This window comes from Festucalex cinctus, chromosome 5 (assembly GCF_051991245.1).
Source record: "Festucalex cinctus isolate MCC-2025b chromosome 5, RoL_Fcin_1.0, whole genome shotgun sequence".
Classification (NCBI taxonomy): Eukaryota; Metazoa; Chordata; class Actinopteri; order Syngnathiformes; family Syngnathidae; genus Festucalex; species Festucalex cinctus.
In genome coordinates this window covers 17,373,932-17,397,963 of record NC_135415.1, presented here as the reverse complement: position 1 = coordinate 17,397,963, position 24,032 = coordinate 17,373,932, and the positions used below count along the sequence as shown (strand labels likewise).

Sequence of the window (24,032 nt, the reverse complement as noted above, 5' to 3'; positions counted from 1 at the left end):
TTGTCTTCCAAACCAAAGGCTGTGGGATCGATCCTCAAAGCTGGTGACCATGTCGAAGTGTCCTTGAGCAAGACACTGAAATCTAACTTGCTCCTAGTGGGACCCAGCAGCACCCTGCATGGCGGCAGCCGGCCACTGGTGTATGAATGCGGGCGTGAATGAGTGAATATGATGCATTGTAAACCGCTTTGAGCTCCATATGGTGTAGAAAGCGCTATAGCCCATGAACCTGCTAGCTTAATGCTAATTCTTACACATAAAGGGTAATACTATAGGCACAGGCTAACCACATGTAGGTAGACAATATGTGTATATATGTATGTATATCTGTTACTTACTCGGCCTCTCCTGCTCTCCTTCGAGGAGCTGAACATGGATCAACTGAACAAACACCGACTCGTCTCTCTCTGGGTCTTCATCATCCAACACTCTGACTGTGATATTCGCTTCGCTTTGATTTGCCAAGAAAACAACTGAATCTCGGAGTGGAACGAAGTCTCGCCCTTCGGTGGCTCGGCCCACTCCGGGTGTCCTGTAAGGGGCTGGATCTGCTTCCTTTAGTGTCCTGAATGTGACTCGCACCTTGGAAAATGCGAAGAAAATGACACAGGAAGTCAAGAAATAAACGTTGTAGAACAGAGTCACAAAACAATACACACCTGTCCCATCAAGCCTTTCTGTCGTAGTATGTTGAGGGTAACAGCTGAGTCACCTTCAGGCAGGCGAACGGGCCTTGTAGTGTTGGAGAACACAAAAACACCATAAGGGTGGTCACTTGCGAGCACGGTTAGAGTCGCAGAAGTCCTGATACCCAGACGGCCATGAGACACATTAACCAAAGACACGGTAAAATTCCTGTCCAACTCTGGGACTTCATCCTGGGCCACAGTGATGATGATGCTCTCCGATGTCTGCCCGATGCCAAAGGAGATGTTACCAGACGGGTTCGAGAGTTCCCCTTCTGAGCTGGGATCAGCCTCCCAGTACACAGTCACATTGGAGAGATCACCAAAGGAGCGATCCACCTTGGGAGAGGGAAGCAAGACGTTGCAAAATGAAGTAAATGAGTCATTGGATTTATTTGCTAATGTTATTATCCCAGGTACACTATTATTTTCCATATTATTATTCACTCTATTGTTATTCTAACATGATTTTAAAATGTGCCACTGTTTCTCAAGGAATAAAATACAGCATTGGCAGAAACAATTTCAGATCAATGTCTCACAGCATTCACAATTTCTGGGACAATTTCAATTTACAAAACTCATCAGACCTTTAGAACCACAGAGCTGCGTCCATCCTCAGGTTCTGTCCCATTAACGAGCAGGAAGCCAGGGCTGAAGTCGAAGACTCCGTGGGCATCATCAGAGGCTGCGATGGTAACCGTGATGCGGGAGGCTGCTCCCAAGCTGGCTGCACACGTACAGACAAACACAAAATGATAAGAAAATAGATTGTAACAACTCTAGAAACAAAAAAAAACCAAAAACATATTGAGCCTGACCATTGCTAAAGTGTGTCAGAAATAATTTGACTTTGAGATGGGTATTGCACAAAAAAAGGAGGATTTCAGTAGGAGGAATCTTACCATGGTGGAGAAAGGATGAAGGCAGGAAATCAGAGTCACTCTCCCCACTACCACTTTCCTCAACATGCAGAAACTGATCCACTGGCGGATCACAAACCAGGATCACACCACACATGAGGAGGAAGGGGAGGGGGATTCACACCAGGGTATCGGATCAGGAGATTCAAAATCGAAAAAAACATTGGAAGGAAGGTTGATAGGGAGGCCATTCACAAGACACACAAAACCAGCAGGAGTTCTGCCAGTTAGTTCATAGTTTTATAAGTAAGGATTTCTAAACAGTACAATAATAAACATTTAGGATCAACTGGTTCTAATCTGGCAAATTACTGCAGAAACGACAATACAATATTGTTTCCTCACCTCCTCCATCAGTATTGTAGAGCTCCACTCTAAAGTCCTTGTCCAGCTCTGGAACAGGATTGTCAATTATGTTGACCGTAATGAACTTTAACCTTTCACCTGGGAGAAAGTCCAGCATACCCTCCGAGTCCTGACGGTAGAATAAATATATTTGCTCTGATACTACAGTACATTCCATGGAATTATGTGCACCTGTTGAATTGAAGTGAGAGGGACACCTCATAGTCTTCAGGGCTGGACGCTGTGAAGGGGGTTGTCCTGTATCCCACCAGGACCCTCCCCAAAAGGCCTTGAGCCCTGGCCACTGGCAGACGCACCTGCCCATCTTCCTCTTTGACAGTCATGTGTGCAGGTTCTAATGCAGGTGGGATCAATCCCTCAACCGGTGGATGATCTTGGAACTGCAGCAAGCCTGCCCGCAAAAAGAAAGACTCCTAAAACAAGTATCACAACTAAGACTAAATCTGTTTCAGGTGTGTATGCGGATACCATAAGGGTGGTCACTCGCCATTACAGTGACAGTGTTAACGGAATTACTGACGTCGATGCTCGCACCACTGGCAGGAGTGGAACCAGGCTTCCCATCACCGGATACTGCTGACACCAATGTGACTTGAAAGGTCTCTGCCAGCTCAGGGAGATTGTCATCCAACACCAAAAGGTTCAGTACCTTAATCAAATGTGCACAGACGTTCTATATTTGAATACTGAAAGTGTCAGCACAGTATTCGTCAGAAATGAGTACAATTTACAGTGCACTTATTAGATTGGCCACTAGAGGGGGAGGTGGTTTCTAAGAAACATAAGCAGTGGTTCTCAAACTTTTTACACCAAGTACAACCGAAAAAAAAACAACATGTAGTTCTCCAAGTACTACCATCATGACCAACATTAAGCTATGTTTAATAATATTGTAAGCCACTTTTATATTACACACTGATCATTAACACTGCACAAAAAGATACAAATGTGTTGAATTAAAATGTTATATACAATTGAACTGCAAATCTTTTGCATACTCGTGGCACTACTAGTGGTACAAGAACCACACTTTGAGAAATATTAGTCTACGGTATTACCTTATAATTTGCATGTGAATGCACTTTTTGTGATGAGACATGCACAAAGACAGAGCTCTCACATTTGTGTACTAACTGTTATATTATCTATTTGGCACCACAATCTTAAGAGAAAAAGCTATAAATTAAAAAAAAAAAAAAAAAAAAAAAAAAACTTTTTCTTTATAAAGATACATTTGATCTCTTTCAAGTGAATTAATCATGTCACATAGCATTGTAAAAAATTTACGTTTACACTTGAGAATAATCATAAAAAAAAGATTGTGTCTTTATTATGAATGTAAATAAGAACCAAAACATTAGAAACATGTCTTAGCGAGTGCAGTGCTTTACCCTGCTAAATAAAAGCATATGATGAATATCTTGGATACTGATCTTGTATTGACTCATCAGCAGTTACAGCATACTTATTTTCACCCACATGAGCAATCACCCCATTAGAAGGCTTCAGCAACTGGTGAGTCATTGTCACACACCTCCGAGCGCTGCCCAGTCATGAAAAGGACGGCTCCAGTGCCATTGAGAAAATCCTCTTGCGCGGGCATCCCGTTGTCCATGTTATTTATTTGGGTCACAGAATAGTTGACGTAAACCTTGTCCAGAGATCCTCGCATCCGCTCAATCACACAGGAAACAGTCGAACCTTCCTCAGCGGTCTACGACAACAAACAGAAAGAATGAAAACATGAATTCAGACCGAATGAACTACATTCCAAAACTTTCAATGGGTAATTCCAGCACATTCATAATGCGATCCTGAGTGATCCTCCTGTTTCTGATGGAATGCCTTCCCTCAGCCCTGCCATCTGTTGCACTGATGAACTTGAGCAACAAAATGTGGTCTCCAGTTCCAGTGTTGGGAATCCTGATCTACTTCTACAGGAATGCCCCTGACCGATACACCAGCGGCAGCCACACCATCTGTCGCTCCACCTGAGACCAACGCAACCAATTGAACTAAAATGGGAGAGCATGGGCTTGTCGCGGCCAGGCATGAAGACTAATGAAATATGCAGCAGGTGGGCTTCGGTTACACGTGTTTGTGTGGATGGTTTCCCTGTAGAAACAGCTGAGTGATGACAGTTAAAGGTTTTACATTCCCTAATGAAGTTATTATTTTATTTACATAATGGTAAAGGTTATACAGTGGTGCGTTGAAAGTTGAACCCAAATCCATCCTGTGTTGATGTTGTTCCAATTCAAAAGAAACATTTTCCTAAATTCATTTTTCAATAACATTCTAGCATTCCTCTCATACAAATATAATGATATATTAACAACTCCAATAAAACTTCAATGTAAATGTAAAATTCCTAATCCTTTAAAGACAATTGAAATAGAGTGCAATGGATGGTAAAATGTGCCATTTACTGTCTATGGACATCTGCATGAGATTTGTCAGCCATTATTCAGCTACATGCTATTAATATTAGCATCTAATTTAGTTAAACCATTTTCTGTGACACTGCGATTGGCTGTACCCCGCCTACTGCCCAGAGCCAGCTGAGATAGGCTCCAGCACCCCCCTCGACCCTTGTGAGGAATAAGCGGTCAAGAAAATGGATGGATGGATGGATGGATGGATGGATGGATGGATGGATGGATGGATGGATGGATGGATGGATGGATGGATGGATGGATGGATTTTCTGTGACAAAACAGGAAATGATGCGATCATAAAGCCAGTTTTATTCTTCCAAATTCAATTTGTTGAGACCCTATCATGTAATATTCAGAGTACTTTCTGACACCTTGTAATGTCTCTTATTAGCTTTACGCTAATTTAATAGGCGTTTTGGCTTTGTCACCTGTTTTGTATTAGCCTCGTGCTAAGACGCTCACAAAAACGAACATTTGAAGCAAGTGAGAAATCATCTTAGCGGGAGGCTAATAAAAGGGACATTACGCAATAGCGGCCTTCAACAATTTCATAAATAAACGTTTAAGAAGTTACTGCTGATGGCAAGTTTGGATTTTCTCAACTTCTTATTAACTCATTCACTCCCAGCTGTTTTACTGCATTTTGACTGATTTTGCAAGGCCCACAGAATATTGTGTTCTATTTGTTATAAAAACATGGAACCTACCAAAAGAAGATTTAGCATCTCTTCTTTCATTAGGAAAAAAAAGTGTTTCCGTTTTGCAGCAATTAGCATTGGAATATAGCTAAGTTTAACCGTTATTCACAAATCTGTTTAATACAGTGGGGAAAAGAGTTTTTTGCAACATGGTCCCGGTTGATCTCTTATACTCTGCTGCCACCTGCTGGCCGTTTTTGTAATAACTACCTTTGATTCAAGCGTTCTCTTCAGTTCAGAAGCTGCATCAAAGCCTTCTATATGCTCTAGCACAAAAAAAAACCCCAATAAACAAAAAACGTATAAATACGTCTTTGGGAGCAAATGAGTTAACATTGAACATTCATGACAAAATTCCAGCACTTACGTCAGGTATGCAGCCACCGGTAAACCCAAAAAGCCCATTGGCATTGTCACTCTTCATGACGCGTATCGCAGCGGTGGGCCTGGGGAAGGGCAGGCGAGCGCCGCCATGTACCGCCACCAGCTGAAGGTAGAACACCTCCTCCCCCTCCTCTTCATCATCATCCTTGACCTCCACCACAAATGACTTCTGGCTCTCCTGTGGCTGGTACCGCAGGTAACCTGAGACACTGCGCAGGTCCGATCTTGCCGGCTGGCTGTGAAGCTCATGCATGTGGCTGCGGTTCAGCCTGGTATGGTACAAGCGGACATCTTGAAGCAGGCCCGTGTACCGCTGTTGACCCCATGGATCTGATCCAATGAATATAGAAGCAGCACCTAGAGTGGATAAACATAAACAAGGCAGCAATAATGTACAGAAAATATCCAACTGCAAGTTGAGGAACCACTGAAAGACAATTACACCTGACACAACTGATGATTGTGTATGTATTGATTATGATTGAAGTTCACTAAAGAGCCATTTGGGAAATGTCTCCCCCTTCGCGCCTTCAGCCCAGTGCGGGCTACCACTATTGTCTCCGGTAATTAGAGTAAGAAAGAATAAAAGAAGACACTGAGTGATTCCTTTGAGCGGTAACGACATCCAACTGGGCTCACTCATGCGTTGGAGAGACTCAATAGTTCTGAACAATGAGGGCTGAACCAAGAGGTGGGTGGTGTGTGTCTTTGTGCGTTACGTGTGGGCGTACATTCTAAGTAAGGACGGACTTGTTGGTATTTCATGTACCTCAACATGAGACAAAACAATAACCCTACTTCATTCAAAGACTGTACATACTACAAAATGAAACTTGCTGCCTCTCTGACACTGACCATGGTGCTGAAACTGCAGTTTTGACACACAAAGTGGAGAAAGATTTGGATTTTGGTTTTATTATTCATCCAGCCATCTTTATAGCGTCTGTCGTCATTAAGATCACAGGTGAGCTAGATTTGATCCTTGCTGCCCAGAGAGGTGGGGCACACCCTGGACTAGTCGCTGGGTGTGCCCCACCCAACTCCAAATAATAATAATAAAAAAAACAAGAGCATTTATAATGTTCAATACATGTGCATTCAGGGATGCAGTTTACCTGTAGAAATGAACCCTTTGCACATGAATACATCGACCCCAGCAAGTAAATTTATGCTTTGCCGGCCAATTAACCTGATTTTAAAGGGACAGCAATATGAAAAATCTACTTTTTGGAGCTTTCAGTCATGTTAAAATGCTAATTCCTCACCAAAAACATGACACAAGTGGTGTTTTCCTCCATTCGCCCCTCTATGAATTCTAGGTTATTCTGCTCTCTAAGCACCAGCCCCTCCCAACCTGAGAAAACGAGCGAATGCTCACTTCATGATGTCATAAGGTGCGGATACACCCCTAAACTGCCTCTGCAGACTAATCGCACGCCCACTGTCTCTGAGACCTCCATGGGTTAGTGACAAAAGTAAACATTCTGTCCAAATGAATTCAAAGTAATCAATTAACCTTCACATTTGCAATGCCAAAGTGCAATGACAATTGTCTTAAAATCCGTTCTGGCTGATACTTGTGTAAACTATAAGAACACGTTGACACCATTGAACCTGAGTGAATGAATAGTATAGTGGTTTCTGTGCTTGCTCTGTAAGTAGCAAGTCTGCAGTTCCAGACCAGCTTCGGGGTCTCCCCGATTTCTTGCGGCAAGCATTTTGTTTCAAATGTTTATTGAAGAATTGATGGCTTGCATTTAGACCAGTACTTAACAGCAGCTCCAACAGCAGACTGCAGTCAGCTCGCCGGGGGCGCGGCAATCACACGGGGAGAGGCGGGGTTTTACTGAAACGGGTGTTTTACTTCCGCGTTAGAAAACTAACCAGCAAACCACCTCATATTCAATAAAAGATTACATCGCCATGGTGTCAAAGGTAAGATTTAATTATAATATGCCTATAGTTAACTTTGGAAGGGCTTAAAGTACCGTGGTGTCATCCCTTCAATAGGAATGAGGGGGAGCCACTCCGATTGGCTGGGAGTCAGCTGTGTTCCATCCCACAATGGTGCACAATGACGTAAAACACCCTATTCTATCTGCGCTAGTCAAGCAAAATACTAAAAGAAAAAAAATGCAGTTAGACTACGCTTTACAGTTGAAAATAGGCCCCAAAATATAATTCATTTAAGTCTGTAAACAAATTGAGAAAAAAGAACATTAAAGCAATGACACAAAAGATTACACTAGGAAAGGTAAATTACCATCAGCGATGCCTTCTCCTTTGATGCTCTTCAGGCCTCCAGGAACGGGGTTCCCATCCAGGAAAAACTCTACAATCCCGTCATCCACCGTAATGATCACATGTAGCCACGTATTATCTTCCACAAATTTGGCTGCAGTGGCCTGGGCTACTTGGGTACTGTTTGATCCTGTGACTGTGTAATACAACTTCAATGTGACGTGAGACTCATTGGTGTTGACTTTCACGCCATAGTACAAGGTGCCATTTGCGATTCCTTTGGCGACTATAAAGCCATCAGTAGCCGCTCTGGGGACCAGCCAAGCTGAGAATGTAAAGTTGCCCGGAACAGGTGGTGACTCTTCGGGGGAGATCGTCCCATAAGCTCCAGGACGTCCGGAGAAAAGCCACGTGTCTGTTGCAGAATGATGTCTTCTGGCACGAGGCCTGAGCTCAACCGCATCTGGGAAGGAAGCTAAAAGTAGCAGGTCATCCATCACAGGAAGTCCCTGCGGGAAGTGTCCAGATACAATCTCCCAGGCGACGCGCACATGGCCAAAAGCACCCTGCCGTCGGAGGATGGTAATGGAAGTGACATCGGCCATATCCTCCTCTGACAGTACATCCTCTGCTACTTCTTGGTCCAGATTGCTGTCGGCGATGGCAAACACACCATATGGGTCGTCGTTGATGGGAATGACAAGTGAGGCGCTCAGAGAAGTTTCAGCAAGTCGGCCACCATCGCCTGGGGAACCACCTTCAAAAAATGAAGTATACATTTTAAAGTTGTGAAGTATATACTGTATCTTGATCCTTTTTTCTTCCTTACCAGATATATTAACCAGCTTGAGGACAAAGAACTCATTGAACTCTGGAAGCTTATCTGAAATGGCCTCCAGGACGATCGCTTTGGAATCTTCTCCAGTGGTGAAAGTGATAGAGCCGAAGGTGTTGGTAAACTCTTGACTTTCCAACAATGGAGTGATGGAGTCATTGGCATAAACGTGCCAGAAGACTGTTACGTTACCAAAATGACCCCGTGCTCGCAAGACACTAAGAAGATATATAACAATAGGTAACAAGATGCCTTTTAATGACAGTATATGAAATACTTGAGATGATAAAAAGACAGCTTCTTACTAGAAGTCATTGCTTTTCCCCTCCTCGACCGTCTTTTCCGTTGGCTCCAGTGAGAAAATGCCATTTGCGTCATCATTGGCCTCAATGACCACTGTAGCTGTGTCTGCGCCGAACACCACAGCATCACCTGCACACACAGAAATAGTCGAGCATTTTAACTCATTTTTCGAAGCAAACAGAATATTGTGGGTTTTTTGCTACATAAACAACATGGGTACCACAGGAAAGATCGCATTCCATTATTTCATTTGAAAAAAAGTATGTTTCTACTTTATTCCATTCTTTAGTAATCACCATTTGAAAATAGGTCATTTGAGTGACATTGAGTGAAAATTGAAAAGAAAAGATACATTTTCTCCACAACAGTGACTTTGATACGAATATTTTTTGTTTAGTGACGCTCCGTCAAATTAGGTTTAATGTTACAAAGGCTTTGATCATTCACGTCAGCCTTGAAAACATTCTATTTCATCAGATTGTGTCATGTTTCATTGTAATTCACAGCTCTAGTTAGTGCCCGAGCAGCTACCGCTGCCATCTGCTGGCCATAGTTAGTGGGTGTTTTTAATTTCACAACTCATTGACCCGGCTGCGCTGCACTTGGACGTTGCACTGACCACTGATATATTTAAAAAAAAAAAAAAAAGTAGTTGGCGTCACTTAACGTTTTTGGCGGCATACATCGTGATTTTACTAAACGTTATTAAACGTTTTTCGCGGTCAAAGAGTTAATGCTATCAACCGAATTTTTAAATTTTGTAACTAATTAATCATACAATTTGCCGTAATTAATAGCAATTCATCACGATTAATCACATTTGTGTTCTGCTTCTACTTTTTTCTTCAAAGCTTATAACAGATATTTACTTGAGAAAATCTTGGAGTTAATGTAAAAATCATGAAATAGAAAACATCAAAGACTTCTAATAGCTTTCTTTGATGCTTGAATAGAATACTTCTGTAAAATACAACCGCTAACAGGTTATAGGCTATAACAGGAAGTAAATAAAACCGAGTTAACTGAGGTAATTTTTTTTAACGCTTTAAAAAAATTGCAAATTGATCTCCAGGGTTAGAGCTTTAATTTAGACAGCCCTAATTTTACCATTTGTCAAATGATATCGATATGAAGCGGATGTGAGCGATATTCATCGGAAGCGGTCGGTGAGTAACCCTCACAGCAACATACTTCAGGTTGCCAGACGACGCTAATCACTGAAATAAGCACGTTGGAATTTTCTCATAATTAAAGGACGGAGTAAAGCGCGTTAAGGTCCCTGCATGAGTTTGATTGAGCGCAACATGAAGGATATTGACTTCCATGTCATAAGCAGGACACCTTACACCACAACTGCCCATTATGCTGTCTACGGGTAAACAGATTGAGGCCAACTGAGTCACTGGTCTTTGTGTGTTAGACTATTTGGAGTCTGGTAATTAAGGTCCTGTTGGGGTCCCGGCGGTCTTTCATTCCTTTGCCTGACACACAATACTGAGTTTAAGAGAGCACTCAATGTTAGTGGAAACAGCTCCATCCGCCTTCCCAAAGGTACTCATATAAGCTGACAACAACAAAGTTTAAAGCATTAAAGTTAGTGAGGAATAAATTGACCATTCATATTTAAGGCTCTTTTTTATTTGATTTTTTTTAAGAAATATGCAAAGATTCAACTTGATATAACTTAACCAAAAACGGACATTTAATATTGAATATTGGTCTTCTGTTCTTGTTAACGCTTTGCTTGTCATAAACTTCAATAAATACCTCACCTCAAATAAATGCCTTATTTCCCCCCACGCCACCAACAAAAATAAATAAACATCCTTAACTCACCGGTAGCATTATACAAGACAATGTAGAAGTTCTCATCAGTCTCTGGTATGTTGTCATCTTCGATGGCCACAGAGATGTTCTTTGCCCATTCCCCAACGTCATACACCAACAATGTGTCATTACGGAGCAGAGTGAGATCGCCAGGTGACGCGTCGCCATATTCCACACGGTACGCCGCCGTGCCGACGGCGTCTGCCCGCCCGGCCCGCAGAACACTGAAGCTGGCCACACCGCCTTCACCCAGCCGCACAACGATAGGTTCTTCAGGGTGTGTGGGGAAAGATATGGAAGATGAATATAATAGGCAGTATAATAACTAAACATTTATGGTAAACATCTTACCAGAAAAATAAATAGGGTCATCATTTTTGCTGATCTGAAAACTGGCCGTGATCCTGTTTCCCAGCCTTGCACCACCACTCACATTCAGCAACGTTATTGTGAAATTCTCCAAGCCTTCGGGGATCTAGGACCAAAAAATGACAATACAGTTATGTCAACTTCTAGCAGCCATGAATATGACTGATATGAATATCACTGCTGACTTTACCTCATCGGGTAAAGATCGGAGAGTGAGGTTTTTCAAGGAGTCCCCCTCCTTGAACGTGATGTTTCCTTGGACGGGGCTAACATCTCCAGATGCAGCTGGCTCCAGGCTCCATGAAACTGAAACTTCTCCGAACAGTCCTCTGCTCCTCTCCACAGAATAGGTCGCTGTGAGTTGGAATACAGTGAGAGATGCTTTGTTTCGACAAAGAACAGCAAATGTTGGCTGATAAAGCAAATTTATGCTCTTTTTCTTTTGGAATTATGATGCAATTGAAGTTCTTTTTGCATCTTAGACTGTCCGATTTAATTAAAAGACTGATTGGCTGCATGACTACATTCACAAAAGCCTAGTCCCCAACATGTGTAAAAAGAAATGTACAAAATTAGATGGAATTTAGGTAAGAGGATAAAATATGCCACTCCAAATTACCTTGGTATGTCTCATTGCCTTTACTCTCACGTATGGCAAGTGGTGCGCCTGATTGCCGGAATTCGATGACCCCAAAGGAGTCGTCATTCCTGCGCACTGTTACGTTGACCTCCCTGTGGCTTCCGAAGCGACTGGGAGGAGTGCTGTGGCTGCTGAGTACCACCGAGAAAGTCTCGTCCAGCTGAGCAAAAAACAAAAGCGCGTTTACAGGCTATTCATTCACTGGCAGCCGTTTCAGATCATTTTTGACTAATCTGATCTTTCATGACCCACAGAATATTGCGACAATTTAAATACTGAACCTACCAAAAGATTTGATTATCTTCTTTCAACAGAAAAAAAAAAAATTTGTGTCTAGCTTTTTCTGTTTTTAATAACTCATTTCTGACCAAAAAGAAGAGAAAATAGGCTATTTTTGTGACATGTCAGTCAGAACAGTGACTTTGAGACGACTAAATTTAGCTTTTATGAAATTTTGATGACAAAATTACAGATCTACAACAAAGAAACACCTATTAAGTCACACTGACTCAAATGTGGGTGATCAATTTTCTACTCCCGGTAGGAGAGAGGAGGAGGAGGAGATTGTTGACAGCAGTAAAGTGACCTACGTAGTATGAGACTACTGTGCCTTGTCGCTATGAATATTCTTACTTCTGGCACGCCGTCAGATATGGCCACCAACGCCACCATCAACTCCCTCTCGCCTGTTTTAAACTCCAAGATCCCCGAAGCGCCGTAGAATTCGGTGTTGCCCGTTGGCATTACATCATATCGCACCAGCTGTTTCAGCAGCTGTCCCTGGGCTCTGACCACATGGAGCTCCACGGTTTCACCCTCCTGGAAGGCGACATTAGCACATTAGACGTGAGATGACTCGGAAAATACTGAATTTTTTAAATATTTATAGCTCTTGGGCTTACATTGATCAACCATGGACCTCTGGAGTGTGGCGAGAACTCAAAGACTCCGCCGGGGTCATCGTTCTCCATGATGACAATGTCTCTGGTAGTGAAGCCAGCTTTCAGGATCTGATTTTCAACATTACTCCTGGGACACAAAGATTGTATTTTTTTACTACTGTTTTTTATTATTATTATTATTATTATTATTATTATTATTATTATTATTATTATTATTATTAGGGATGTTCGATACCACTTTTTTTCAGGCCGATACCGATTGGCCCTCATACTCACCGATACCGATACCAACTGCCGATACCAGTAGTACATTGTGACAAATAAAAAAAATCACTAACAGATATTTTTAAACAAATATATTTCATTTAATTTTAACAAAAAAAACAAAACAAAACAAAAAAACAGCACAGTCACTCTTCAATAGTCTTAACGCTCAAAATAAAACACAAAAATGCTCTTTTAGTTTAAGATTCACAATTTTGAAGTATTTCCAAACCGGTGAAGTTTTGGTAAAAAACTGCTGCAAGCTAGCGCCACTTACAGGCAAGGAGGACTCACTTAACGTCTTCCCCCTCTGCCATCGGTCGCTTGTACTCGTCTGCGTCACGAGTACTCGAGTACTTGAAAAAAGGCTGGTATCAGCCCGATACCGATACCTGGTATCGGTACTCGCCCATCCCTAATTATTATTATTATTTTGTTAATGATTTTTTTTTTTCAAATTTTTGTTTGAGTTATTTTCATTTTCGTTAACTAAAATAACATTAGTATGAGAAAAGTGGAGCGAAGTAGGTATCGCATGAAGGCTAAATTAGAGACAAAACAAGACAGCTCGAAGCATTCCAAATAACCGATCACAGCCAAGTCACTGCATGCATGCAAAAGCAGGCATCTTAAAAAGGGCAAACAATCAAGCCTGTTCAAATGCGAGTGAATCACATGAAGAGGATTCTCTGTTTTCTTCCCAATGACTAATTTCTTTTGGGTTCCCTCTTTTCGCACCAGCAGAAAATCCCTAATGATCCTCATCCCCACGTCGACCAAAGACCCCAGAAATCCTCAAGTAGCCCCTTCTCTGGAAAACAAAGTCCTGATTCACGCTCGATAAAAGACCCAGGTCCACTCCACTCTCCACTTACCCGAAGTACACTATAAAGCGTGCAGTCTCCACCCTGCGGAGATGGGGTGGGAGAGAAGAGTGCTGCGGTTCTCATCAGAACATCCACATGCCCCCAAATCCTCCATTTCAGCTTCACATTCACATTACCTCATTCATTGGGGTTAATGTGTCATATAGTCACATGTAACATTGGTGCACAATAAAGTCGGTTGCTTTCATCGTCCATGAATTGTTTTATATATTTCCCTACCTATCCAGGGTAAGCAGCAAAGTCTCGTTGATTTCAGGTGTATTGTCAGCCATGATGGTGAGGTTGATGAAGGCATCGCTCTGCCCAGACATGAAGACCACCGAGCCGTTGAGAGGTTCCAGATCTTCCGAGGTGACGTCCTCACGGTTGGCGCCGATTGGTTTGAGACTCCAGAATACGACAGCCTGACCGTCTGTGCCGTCACGCCGCAGCGGGAGGCTCACCTGCAAAAAAAAATTCTACATCTCTCTACATCTCTACATCATTTAGATAGGGCAGAATACGAAATCTAGAGTCATGAATCTTACCATGCTGGTGTTGCTGTCCTCTGGTTCATAAACCACAACTGCGCTGCTACTTGTAAAACCAATTTCCCCGTTCGCAATATCAGGGGTGACTGTGAGGGTGAGATTGATAGCCCCGCCAAACCTTGGACTTTTTGAAGGAATCGGGGGAGTGATGTCAACAAGGTCCAGTGCATTCAACTTGTGGGAGAGAACAGAAAAGCGTGACTTTAAATGCAGTTGATAATGGCATTGTTTTTTCTAAATTTGCCTTCTAAACTACCACATTGCTTTGGTAATAAAATGATTTGTACAACTATTTGCATCCATCCATTTTCCATGGCACTTTTGTTCATAGATCTTATTCCAGCTGATTTTGAGCGACCCTCCACTAGTCACTAATTGATCAATTCATATCTGTAGACAGTTGAGCCACTGAAAAATAGACTCATTGATATGAATGTGGGCACAGAACCAACACTGGTAAAAGGCATGAATTTAAAGTTAGAATAGATAGTCAAGATGTTCCCATGGCAACATACCAGATGTGAGTGCCATTGAAAAACCACTCAAACATTCCAAAGAGACACTCAAAACATCAAATGTCTCGAATTCGAGCGAGCACAAATGGGATGAGGACATTCTTTATGAGTTACCTGTATAAAGAAGTGAGCTCCGTTCTGCAGAAAAGCATCGTTCCTGATTGGCAGTTGGACGAAGGCCGCACGTTCGCGGGAGAAGACAACATTTACACTTCTGCTAACATTTAGGACCTGGTCTCGCGCCAGTACGGGGTCTATCGGACCTGCGGGAATGTAGAGGGCTGTGAGACTCATTGAGACTCGGCCCAGCAGGCCACCCAGCCGCAGGAAGTTTAGTGACAGGAAACGGCCTTCAGGTTGGCTTTGGATGCTTTGATCTTTTCCAGGGTTGAAGCCAAATATGCCGTAGACGTCATCACTGTCTTGGATGTAAAACACCATCTGAGGAAAGAGTGTACAAACTCAACAAAAGCAACTAATCCCAATAAAGATGATGTTCCACGTGAGTGTTGTTGCTGCAGACCCATTAACATACTTTGTTGTCCTTCCTGTTTTCCTTATCCTAGAATGTATGCCTGGTTCGTAAGGATATGGTGAGGTGAGAATGAAAGACGAACGGATCGGGAGCCTGAAAGTAGTAAAAACTGATCTTTGAGCTAACTTTAGAGATGTTTCCTCTTTAATTAAGTCCACTGGAGGCGTGATGACTACTCTAATTAGGGCCTATTTCTTTCTCTGAATGCCACATGTGTGATGTTTTGCTTGGTATGTACACAAAATGGATTTACGTCTCGGAACAATGTATGTGTATGAGTGATCTTTTTGTAACGGTACAAAATGATTGTTAAAATAATAAATAAATAAATAAATGAATAAATAAATAAATAAATAAATAAACAGATTTTTATTAAATAATCAGTTTAAAAATATCATTAAAAACACATTTTAAAAACTTAACTTAAATGCTGGAGGGGGGCACAATTTTTCCATTACTGCTACTGGGGGGCACATAGGACCATTCACTTCTTAAAAAGATGTATGACAAAAATGCAATTTTTTGATATGGACATAAATATGTGCATACGTGAAAATATATGCTCTTTATATATATTAAGAGGTTTAGTAGACAAACTACTACTTGCAACCGTTTCACCTCGTTTTTCATAGTATGTTTGTCAGCATTTATTTATTTTTTTTAAATTGAAAAAAATATAATAAAATAAAATTGTTCTTTTTATTATTTTTAATTCCACATTTTTTCTAGTTAATCAAGGGGCCACAGAGTGTGGTCATGCTATAAAATTAAAATACAAAAAAATCGGGGGGGGTTGGCGGGTTAAGGGCGTGGCAATCAACGGGAAATCATATGATCCGTTTTATGTTCTATTGAGGGTATTCATTGTGCACAGGCGGCAAACAGATGCAGCACCTTCCCAACTTGAGGCGATGATGTGTGTTCATGAGCGACCAAAGAGTTTGTTTGCATCTGATCAAAAGGGAAGACTTTTGATCTGCCTACTGATTTCACAGATGATGGATGATGAAAACGGAGACCATAAAATCCTGTCATCAATTCACCCACGCTTTTAAAGCACACAGATTTAGTGCACCTGCTTTGTATCCAGTCATCTGCATTTAATGGGAACCCCGCAGAGCAAAGTTGTTGACGAAGGAGTTGGCTTTCAAAATGTGCCAAGTGCACTGTACCGTACATTAGCTCACAAACACCTACTAAAGCAACTGCACAACATCTGGTGGGTATTCCCCCAAACAAGCTTTACAATTGATAACGATTGTACAAATCTTTTGCTACTGACCTCCATGGGTTCGTCCACCTCAGCACCTCCCGTCACAGAAAGTGGCAGCAGCCTTAGAACAAAAGCCTCCGCCTCTTCAGGTAGATCGTCTGGTACGATATTTATTGGAATCACAGCAGTTACCTGGCCAGGGGCAAAGCTCACCACCCCTGCCTCTGGTGCCAAGTCGTCAGATACCGGCGAGAGGACACTTGAGTTTCGACTAATGGACCAGTTGGCGGACACGTGTCCATAGCTACCTCCATTTCTCACAATCCCGATGCCCTCAAATCTGCAGGAACATCAATAAAAAATTGTGACACTACGGTAATGTTATTGTCATCGCTATCTGGCATGTAGGGTTTTCACCTCTGTGTCAAGTCCTCGTCAATGCTGGTTGGTTGAATGATCGCACTGCTGCTGATTGACAAGACGCCGTGAGGCTTATCATTAGGTTCGATGCTCACAAGCACGGAAGTGGGCGAAACGAGCACCGCATCTCCTTTCAGGCTCGCCTCTAGCAGGATCACTTGGAAGGACTCTGCGATTTCTGGCACGTCATCATCCGTGATGTTAAACAGCAGGCTGCTCTTGTAGACAAACGGAGGGAAGGTGATGGTCCTGACCGGCTGCAGGTCAAGGAAGTCCTCAGCAGCTGTGGCGCTGACCAGCCCTTTGCCACTTGCAAGTACATAATCCACTGAAACCTGGAAACAATTAAGTTCAGAAGTTTATTGTTGTGGCTATATTTTCTTTATCACTTTAAAACACACTGGGGAACAGCAAAGGTCTAAGATTCCAAATAATGGGTGCTCTAACTTGAATTCTGCAGTAGGCATACAAGTGCTGGAGAATTATTATTTACAAAAGGGTTTTGCTCTTTAGATAGCTCTGATGGTGTTCACAAGGGAACATTTGGGAAAGCACTACTAGCGCAATAGCAAGTGTTAGCGGAAGAGACAAACATGTTACAAAGAAGAGTTACAGCAGTTACAAAGAAGTTTATTTCAGACTCTGCTAATTTTTTGAGAAGCCAGCAACCAAATAAACATGTCCCAAATGCATGGAAATTGGATGTATCGACCCAAACATTGCGATTAAGACTTGAGACCTGAAAACTTTTCAGCGTGAAATCAGTACAAATTGCCATGGTGCGTTAAAATGACACAGACACGAGTAAAAACTGAATTAAAACAGGCTTTGTCATCGGTAACATGGCATGACTCCTTCTTGTGATTAGGTCCAAGTCAGCCTGTACACCATTCATTTTTGTTTGTTTGTAATTTTTTTAAATCTAAAAAAAAAAAAAACGTTTACTTAAACGGGAAGTCAACCTTAAACATTTTTGGCAATAAAATGTTATATGTGACCTCACTAATCTAAACATGACATCTGATTAATATTACATTTGTGGAATGTGAGTTATGCAGCAAAATCCAGCTGCTTTTATCCATCTCAGAGGGCGGCGGCCATTTTGCCACCTGCTGTCAACTGAAGATGACATCACAGTTGCTCAAGCCTTGGCTACAACCAATCACAGCTCACCTGTTTTCTGAAGCTGAGCTGTGATTGGTTGTTACCTGAGACCTGAGCAACTGTGATGTCATTTTCACTCAACAGCAAATGGCAAAATGGCCGCCTTCTGATATTGATAAAATCTGCTGGATTTTGCTGCTTAACTCATATTTCACAAGCACAATATTAACCAGAATATCATATTTAATGGTGCTAGAGAGTCAAGATTTTTTTGTGTTGACTTCCCCTTTAAGTCTAATTTTACCTTTAATATGTAATCACAGTCATCGTTAGGCACAGTATAGCCTGTTTGCATTCGCCTTTTAGACAAGCTATTTTAAGACACGAAAATAAGTCAAACCAAAAATACCTCTGTGTCAACAGAGCCGACAAGTGGCCCGTCCTTGCTCAGCCGACCACGTGTCACATTCAGGGCGATGACCCCAGCAGATTCCGGAACTGCTATGACCGAATGTAAAAATCTCAGCGGGCTGTCATTGGCTCGGATCCTCAGCCGGACGATGCTGCCGTTGGGACTGAGCAGAGCTCCACCTGCTATGCTCGTGAGCTTGACTGAAAACACTTCATCATCTTCCGGAATCTGTTTCACACAAAGGAAATGCTCCGTGAAGGACTTATGCAACTCTCTGATTAATAAGACTTAATGCAGTCTTAAATAATTCAGGGATGCTTGTTGCTTGGTACCTGATCATCCCGGATGAGGATGCTGAAGTGAGTGACAGAATGTCCGACTGGAATAGTGATATTTCCTTTGTCTGGAGTGAGGTCCTCAAAGGCAGGATTAGGACCTCCAGAGATCTGAAATTTAAAAATCAATGACTCAATGTTAAAATATTATATATTTAAAACGGGAATAAACATGTTTATTTTACGTTCTCAGACCTCAAAATTCACAGTCACTGTTCCAAATGTCCCCTTTTCCCTGATTAGAGTGAGAGGCACAAACTGGTTTCCTCCTCTGGGTTCATCAACGATGACCTCATCCGTCTGTAATAGGAGAGATGTAATCAAATCACAAATTACTATTTGTACACAATCTGTTTGAATCAGTACGGTAAGGAATAGTGCAAAATCACTTTACAACAAACAACACTGTATCAAGAGATGCCAGCTGATAAATAACACAATAAAGATCATCAAAGAGACAATTGTCTTTTTTTTTTCATTACAATGAACATTGACAATAGCTGAAACACATAACCAATGCTTGGAAAAAGTCCAACTCAGATATCAGTTACAAGCCCAACAGGACTTGGCAAAAAAATCATCCATCACATCAAACCAGCTGGAGGTGGTAAGACAAATGGTTCCCAAAGTTCCACGGTTACCATGGAAACCGAATTCCAATGAATTCCACCACTGTTGCATTCAAGAAACAAGGATTTATGTGGATTCAATTGTTTTTCAAAGCCAAAAAAAATAGACATCTGTGTGTGCAACCACAACACATATAGTTCATAAAATAAGTTGACGTGTATGATTTTAGGCCCTTGAGGTTGTGCACAATTCAAATTTACCATTTCAGTTATTGAAGGGAATAAAAAGACAAATAACAAATGAAAGAGAATTAACTTTCTTACTGAGTTGAAGGCAATGATTCCAAAGGCATTATCATTGGACAGGATGGTTATGGTGGCTTTGTTGGGTGTTCCCAGCATCACACCATTGGAGGAGCTCTGGAGAGCGGAAGAAATTCAAAGGGTTAAACTAGGTCAGCACACCTCCTCCATCAGCCCCGATGCTCACACTCCCTTCACTTGGTTATGGTGCCATCACTGCTCAGACATCATGGTGAGAGGGCACAAAAACAGGAAGTACTGGTCTCAACTCACTTCATTTGTCACTTTGGCTCTCTGCGGGATGCCTCTTCATTCTTGAGCGCCATCGCACGGCACTAAGACCTGACAATCTCAAAATCTCTCAGTGAATAATAGATTCTTTTTTTTTTTTTGCCTTGGCAATTAGAACCACATCCTGTGAACTGTGAAAGGAGGGTTTGTATTTTTTTCTGAACCCAATTGCAATCTAAAAGGAGACACTAAAGCGTATTCTGCACATTTGGGCTTACCAGTGTTTCATTAGCATCAGGTAGTGCTTCACGACCGTCATGTGTTGGTTGGGTGTGTGAGTGTGTGGTCAAGTTAAGCACAAAAGACAACAGCGTGCTTAGGACCCTCTGCCTTCACCCCTCTATTCACAAAAGGCTGTTCCCAGCTTTAACAGAGCTTTGTTGTTATTCGTCTTGTAGTGGTCACTGAGGGTGCAAACGCTTGAAGAGAGCCAAGCCGCTGAGCAAGCCAGGAGTCGACTAACACACACACAAAATACACACATTTTCACTTCTGAGTCTCAATTAGAGAAGTTGGCGTCTCGTCTTGAAGAATTGATTGGTAACACTAAAGAAAATATTGTCAGCCTATCTTCCAAGCAACCAATGAAAATGTGGCTGTATGCTGTTTTTTTTTCTTTTCTTTTTTTCTCCAAGTTCAAACTGTGCCCCCCTCTTGAAAGGAGCAGAGGTTAAGCCTTGTTATTTCCCTCCCCATTCCTTATGCCTTCTTAATCCATCCATTTTCCTGACCGCTTACGACTCACAAGGGTTGTGGGGGGTGCTGGAGCCTATCCCAGCTGGCTTTGGGTAGTAGGCGGGGTACAACCTGAACTAGTTGCCAGCCAATCGCAGGGTATGGCTTCTTAAAATTCTTTTTTTATTTATAGTCATAAGTGATGGAAGAACTACAATATACCTACAAATATCCGAAATGTCATTCTCTCCTTTCTACCTTGATGCTTGATGTGTGACCCAACTTGCAGTGCACATTTATCCTCCAGACAGCCCTCAACTAAACTGATAGGATGGCATTTGGCCAAAGCTTTGTCTTCACGGCAGTGTAAACAGAAGTTCTAAGTGTGCCTCAACTTTTCTTTCACTCTGCTTGTAGGCTAAATATGGGCAAGCCCCACGGGGAAATGACCAGATGTCACATGAAGATGATCAGTTAAAAATGTTGTGAGGGACGTGCAGGCTTATTTTGCAAAGATGACAATCAGTGAATCACAATTCGGCGTTATCTTGACGAGACAGTGACGGCCAGGCTTCCCCTTTAATTAACTCGTCAATCAAACTCGACAACTAAATGCTAACAGAAACCATGGTGAAGCCTCGAGGTGTAAGGCATCCTGAGCTGTAAATGTCCTTCTCTTACAATGTAGCTCCACACCATCTGTGCATAATAAAATTGTGTCACCGAACTCAAATAATGTGTTGCTTGGAAAGTGTTAAATTCCACCTTCAATGCAAATACCGCTGCTTTCACCTGCAATTGGGTTTCACGAGCAAAGCGGAACACACAATGCTCTTGCTGGGACTTTGTGGCTGTCAAAGTCACTTTCCTTTCACAGTATAGTCTTTTAAAAAGAGAACCTCAAAGGCGCTCTGGTCATGTACGTTCCCCCCCCCGACCCCGTCTGACCCTGGTAAAGTCTTATAGAGGACACACATCAAAGAGCCGAAAAAGAAGGCTTACTATGGTTAACGCCTCCACACCCAATTGCTTAGTGGCTGGTGTTAAGGTTTCTGAATCAGAAGAGTGAGACTTTTGTTCATTGATGAAAGAACTTGTTTTTATCATTAGATGTAATATTTTCACACATCAAAGTTGTTTTAACTCTAAAAACCCCTTCAAAAGTGTTTTTTTTTTGTTTTTTGTTTTTTTTGTATTTAGTGTGGACCAATATAGACACTTTTTAAAGTTTTAAATTTAAGCCTAGGCGTTGAATTAACACTGTATTTATCATTATTATTATTATTATTATTATTATTATATGATTCAACGTCTTATCATCATTGCTCTCTTTTATTATTTTTTATTTTTATTTTTTTTTTTTTTTTTTATTTTTTTTTACGTGTATGTGTGCGTTTGCGTGCGTGCGTGTGCGTGTAAAAAAACCAAAACAAAACAAAACTATTTTTTTGTGTGTGACTGACTGATTGTAGAGTAACACCAGTAGCATTAGTAGCAAGAACAAATTTGACATACACATGAAAAATGACAACCTTATGATGGGTCTTTTACCTGTGGAGTGAGGTTGAAGGTAAACGTTTCGTCAGCTTCAGGCAAGTCGTCGTCTTTCACTGCAATGAATATGGGCTTACTGGATTCAGTGGATAGCAGAAAGGCGACGGCATTAACAGCCTCAAAATCGCCTGTGTCGACTCCCTCCAGCTGAAAGGAACAAACCAAAGAACCGCTCACTTTGTTGCAAAAGAGCTTTAAGTTACGAATGGTATGATGTGGACAGAAGGTTGGGTGTTTCGTGATCTCAAGTCCATTCTTCCGTTTCGTTATTTTGGCAGGATTTCTAATGGTTAATTCTAGAGAAACTGTGTTAAAGGCATTATGAAGCTAACGTATTCGCCACATTCCGCTGCACGGCCAGCTCGCCTTGTTAGACACCAACTGTGAGCATCTGACACACACCCCACGTTGAGCCCGTGAGGCCAAACCCCTACTGAAATTTCCGAAGACTTCCTGCTGGCGTACATCATCTTTGATGTTGCCATTACTTTCTGCAATGAATAAAAGCTTGACTGGCTGAAAGTGCAATGGAAGGTATGACGGCTTCTAGACTTTGAACATGGACAGTTCAGTTTAGCTACATTAAAATAAAGCAGCACAATACAGCGAGAAACACAACTCCTACCATAATCAAAGCCGTGACATTGACGGGGTCCCCCACTTTCTCCACAATCAGCCGGACCACAGTTGTGCTGCTCTCATTGACTACAAAGTCCGTCTGCCCGAAGAACCGCAGAGTAGCCGACTCGGATGTTGTGCCAGGGACGGACAGAGCCCAAACCAACCCAGCCAAATGGAGGAAAGTGGTCATTCCTGTATAAAGAAGCAAATGAAGAACTGGTTAGAATCGGTGGATTTTGGGCGAACTGCGGCCAAGAGTGTCATGCTTGAATTCTTGGTACAGTTTGGCTGGCTGACAACAAAGTTACTCTGTCAATGAATTTACTCCAGAAAAAGAATGTGAAACTATATGTTTTGTAATGAGGGGAGCCGATTCGATTGGTTGGGAGTTGGCTGCATTCCATCCCACAACTGTACCCTCCTCTATCTGCACTAGTCTAGCAAAATACCAAAAGAAATAAATTTACTGCGCTTTGCGCTAATTTGCACTGTATTGGATGTGTTAAAACTAATCCTTTACAATAAAAATAGGAGGTTCTGCAGAATAAAGCAGCCACATGTTTAAAAATGCCGACCAGATGGTTATGGTGGTATAACAGTCTGTTAACATTCCATAATTCGAACAGATGTCGTCCTCATGCTGTCATGGCTGCTAAAGCACTTGTTATTGACGCCATTTTTCTTGACCACACAAATTCACTATGTCGGGCCAAAGTAAATGTCACCAAATCAGTAGTTTCACTTATTCGGCATTTCTGCCTGGCCAACATTCTCCTTTCGTCCCCTCTAATTATCTTTTCTGCTCTCCTGCTTCCTGCAATCGTCTTCACGTCTGCGCTCGTCTCCTCATGCTCAGCCGTCTCACTCAGAATAATCCTCAAGCTGGATGGAGATGCTGGGACAGTTGTCATGGTTAACATAACAAAACAACGCAGCATGACAAACGGGGTGGAGCCAACGAAGGACTGTGGCCACTGTCCTCAACCTGCTTCCACCCGTTTCATTCATAAGCTGCACAATGCGGTCCTGCCAAGGGCAGACTGTAAACATGCGCTTTAAGAAAATGCTGTTGACTCAAAGGTTGGTGAAAAAGCAAAAGGCAGTCAGAGGCAGAAGATGTCATGCTGTTCGATCCATTTTTAATAAGCAGAAACCTTGGGAAAGTTGGACTTAGAAAGTAGATTTTTATTTA

At 42.0% G+C, this 24,032-nt stretch overlaps 1 protein-coding gene across 3 annotated transcripts in view; it reads right to left on the bottom strand.

Moving 5' to 3' along the window:
- Window positions 1–24,032, bottom strand: part of adgrv1 (adhesion G protein-coupled receptor V1) — a 107,268-nt gene that overhangs the window by 69,814 nt on the left and 13,422 nt on the right. For 2 of the 3 annotated variants that reach the window (XM_077520624.1, XM_077520625.1), the window contains exons 2-30: window positions 22,845–23,032; window positions 22,217–22,366; window positions 19,721–19,816; window positions 19,023–19,127; window positions 18,825–18,938; window positions 18,490–18,720; window positions 16,974–17,311; window positions 16,626–16,896; window positions 14,923–15,249; window positions 14,291–14,467; window positions 13,983–14,206; window positions 12,613–12,739; window positions 12,344–12,529; window positions 11,690–11,870; window positions 11,261–11,424; window positions 11,053–11,176; window positions 10,711–10,971; window positions 8,877–9,003; window positions 8,566–8,789; window positions 7,759–8,493; window positions 5,479–5,852; window positions 3,510–3,689; window positions 2,444–2,624; window positions 2,173–2,366; window positions 1,955–2,084; window positions 1,592–1,672; window positions 1,277–1,416; window positions 660–1,025; window positions 339–582 (exon numbers count right to left, since the gene is read on the bottom strand). In XM_077520624.1, coding sequence (XP_077376750.1) covers window positions 339–582; window positions 660–1,025; window positions 1,277–1,416; window positions 1,592–1,672; window positions 1,955–2,084; window positions 2,173–2,366; window positions 2,444–2,624; window positions 3,510–3,689; window positions 5,479–5,852; window positions 7,759–8,493; window positions 8,566–8,789; window positions 8,877–9,003; window positions 10,711–10,971; window positions 11,053–11,176; window positions 11,261–11,424; window positions 11,690–11,870; window positions 12,344–12,529; window positions 12,613–12,739; window positions 13,983–14,206; window positions 14,291–14,467; window positions 14,923–15,249; window positions 16,626–16,896; window positions 16,974–17,311; window positions 18,490–18,720; window positions 18,825–18,938; window positions 19,023–19,127; window positions 19,721–19,816; window positions 22,217–22,366; window positions 22,845–23,032 — 6,240 coding nt within the window. The remainder of the gene's footprint in view (window positions 1–338; window positions 583–659; window positions 1,026–1,276; window positions 1,417–1,591; window positions 1,673–1,954; window positions 2,085–2,172; window positions 2,367–2,443; window positions 2,625–3,509; window positions 3,690–5,478; window positions 5,853–7,758; window positions 8,494–8,565; window positions 8,790–8,876; window positions 9,004–10,710; window positions 10,972–11,052; window positions 11,177–11,260; window positions 11,425–11,689; window positions 11,871–12,343; window positions 12,530–12,612; window positions 12,740–13,982; window positions 14,207–14,290; window positions 14,468–14,922; window positions 15,250–16,625; window positions 16,897–16,973; window positions 17,312–18,489; window positions 18,721–18,824; window positions 18,939–19,022; window positions 19,128–19,720; window positions 19,817–22,216; window positions 22,367–22,844; window positions 23,033–24,032) is intronic. The other variant, XM_077520626.1, reaches the window with a different exon arrangement.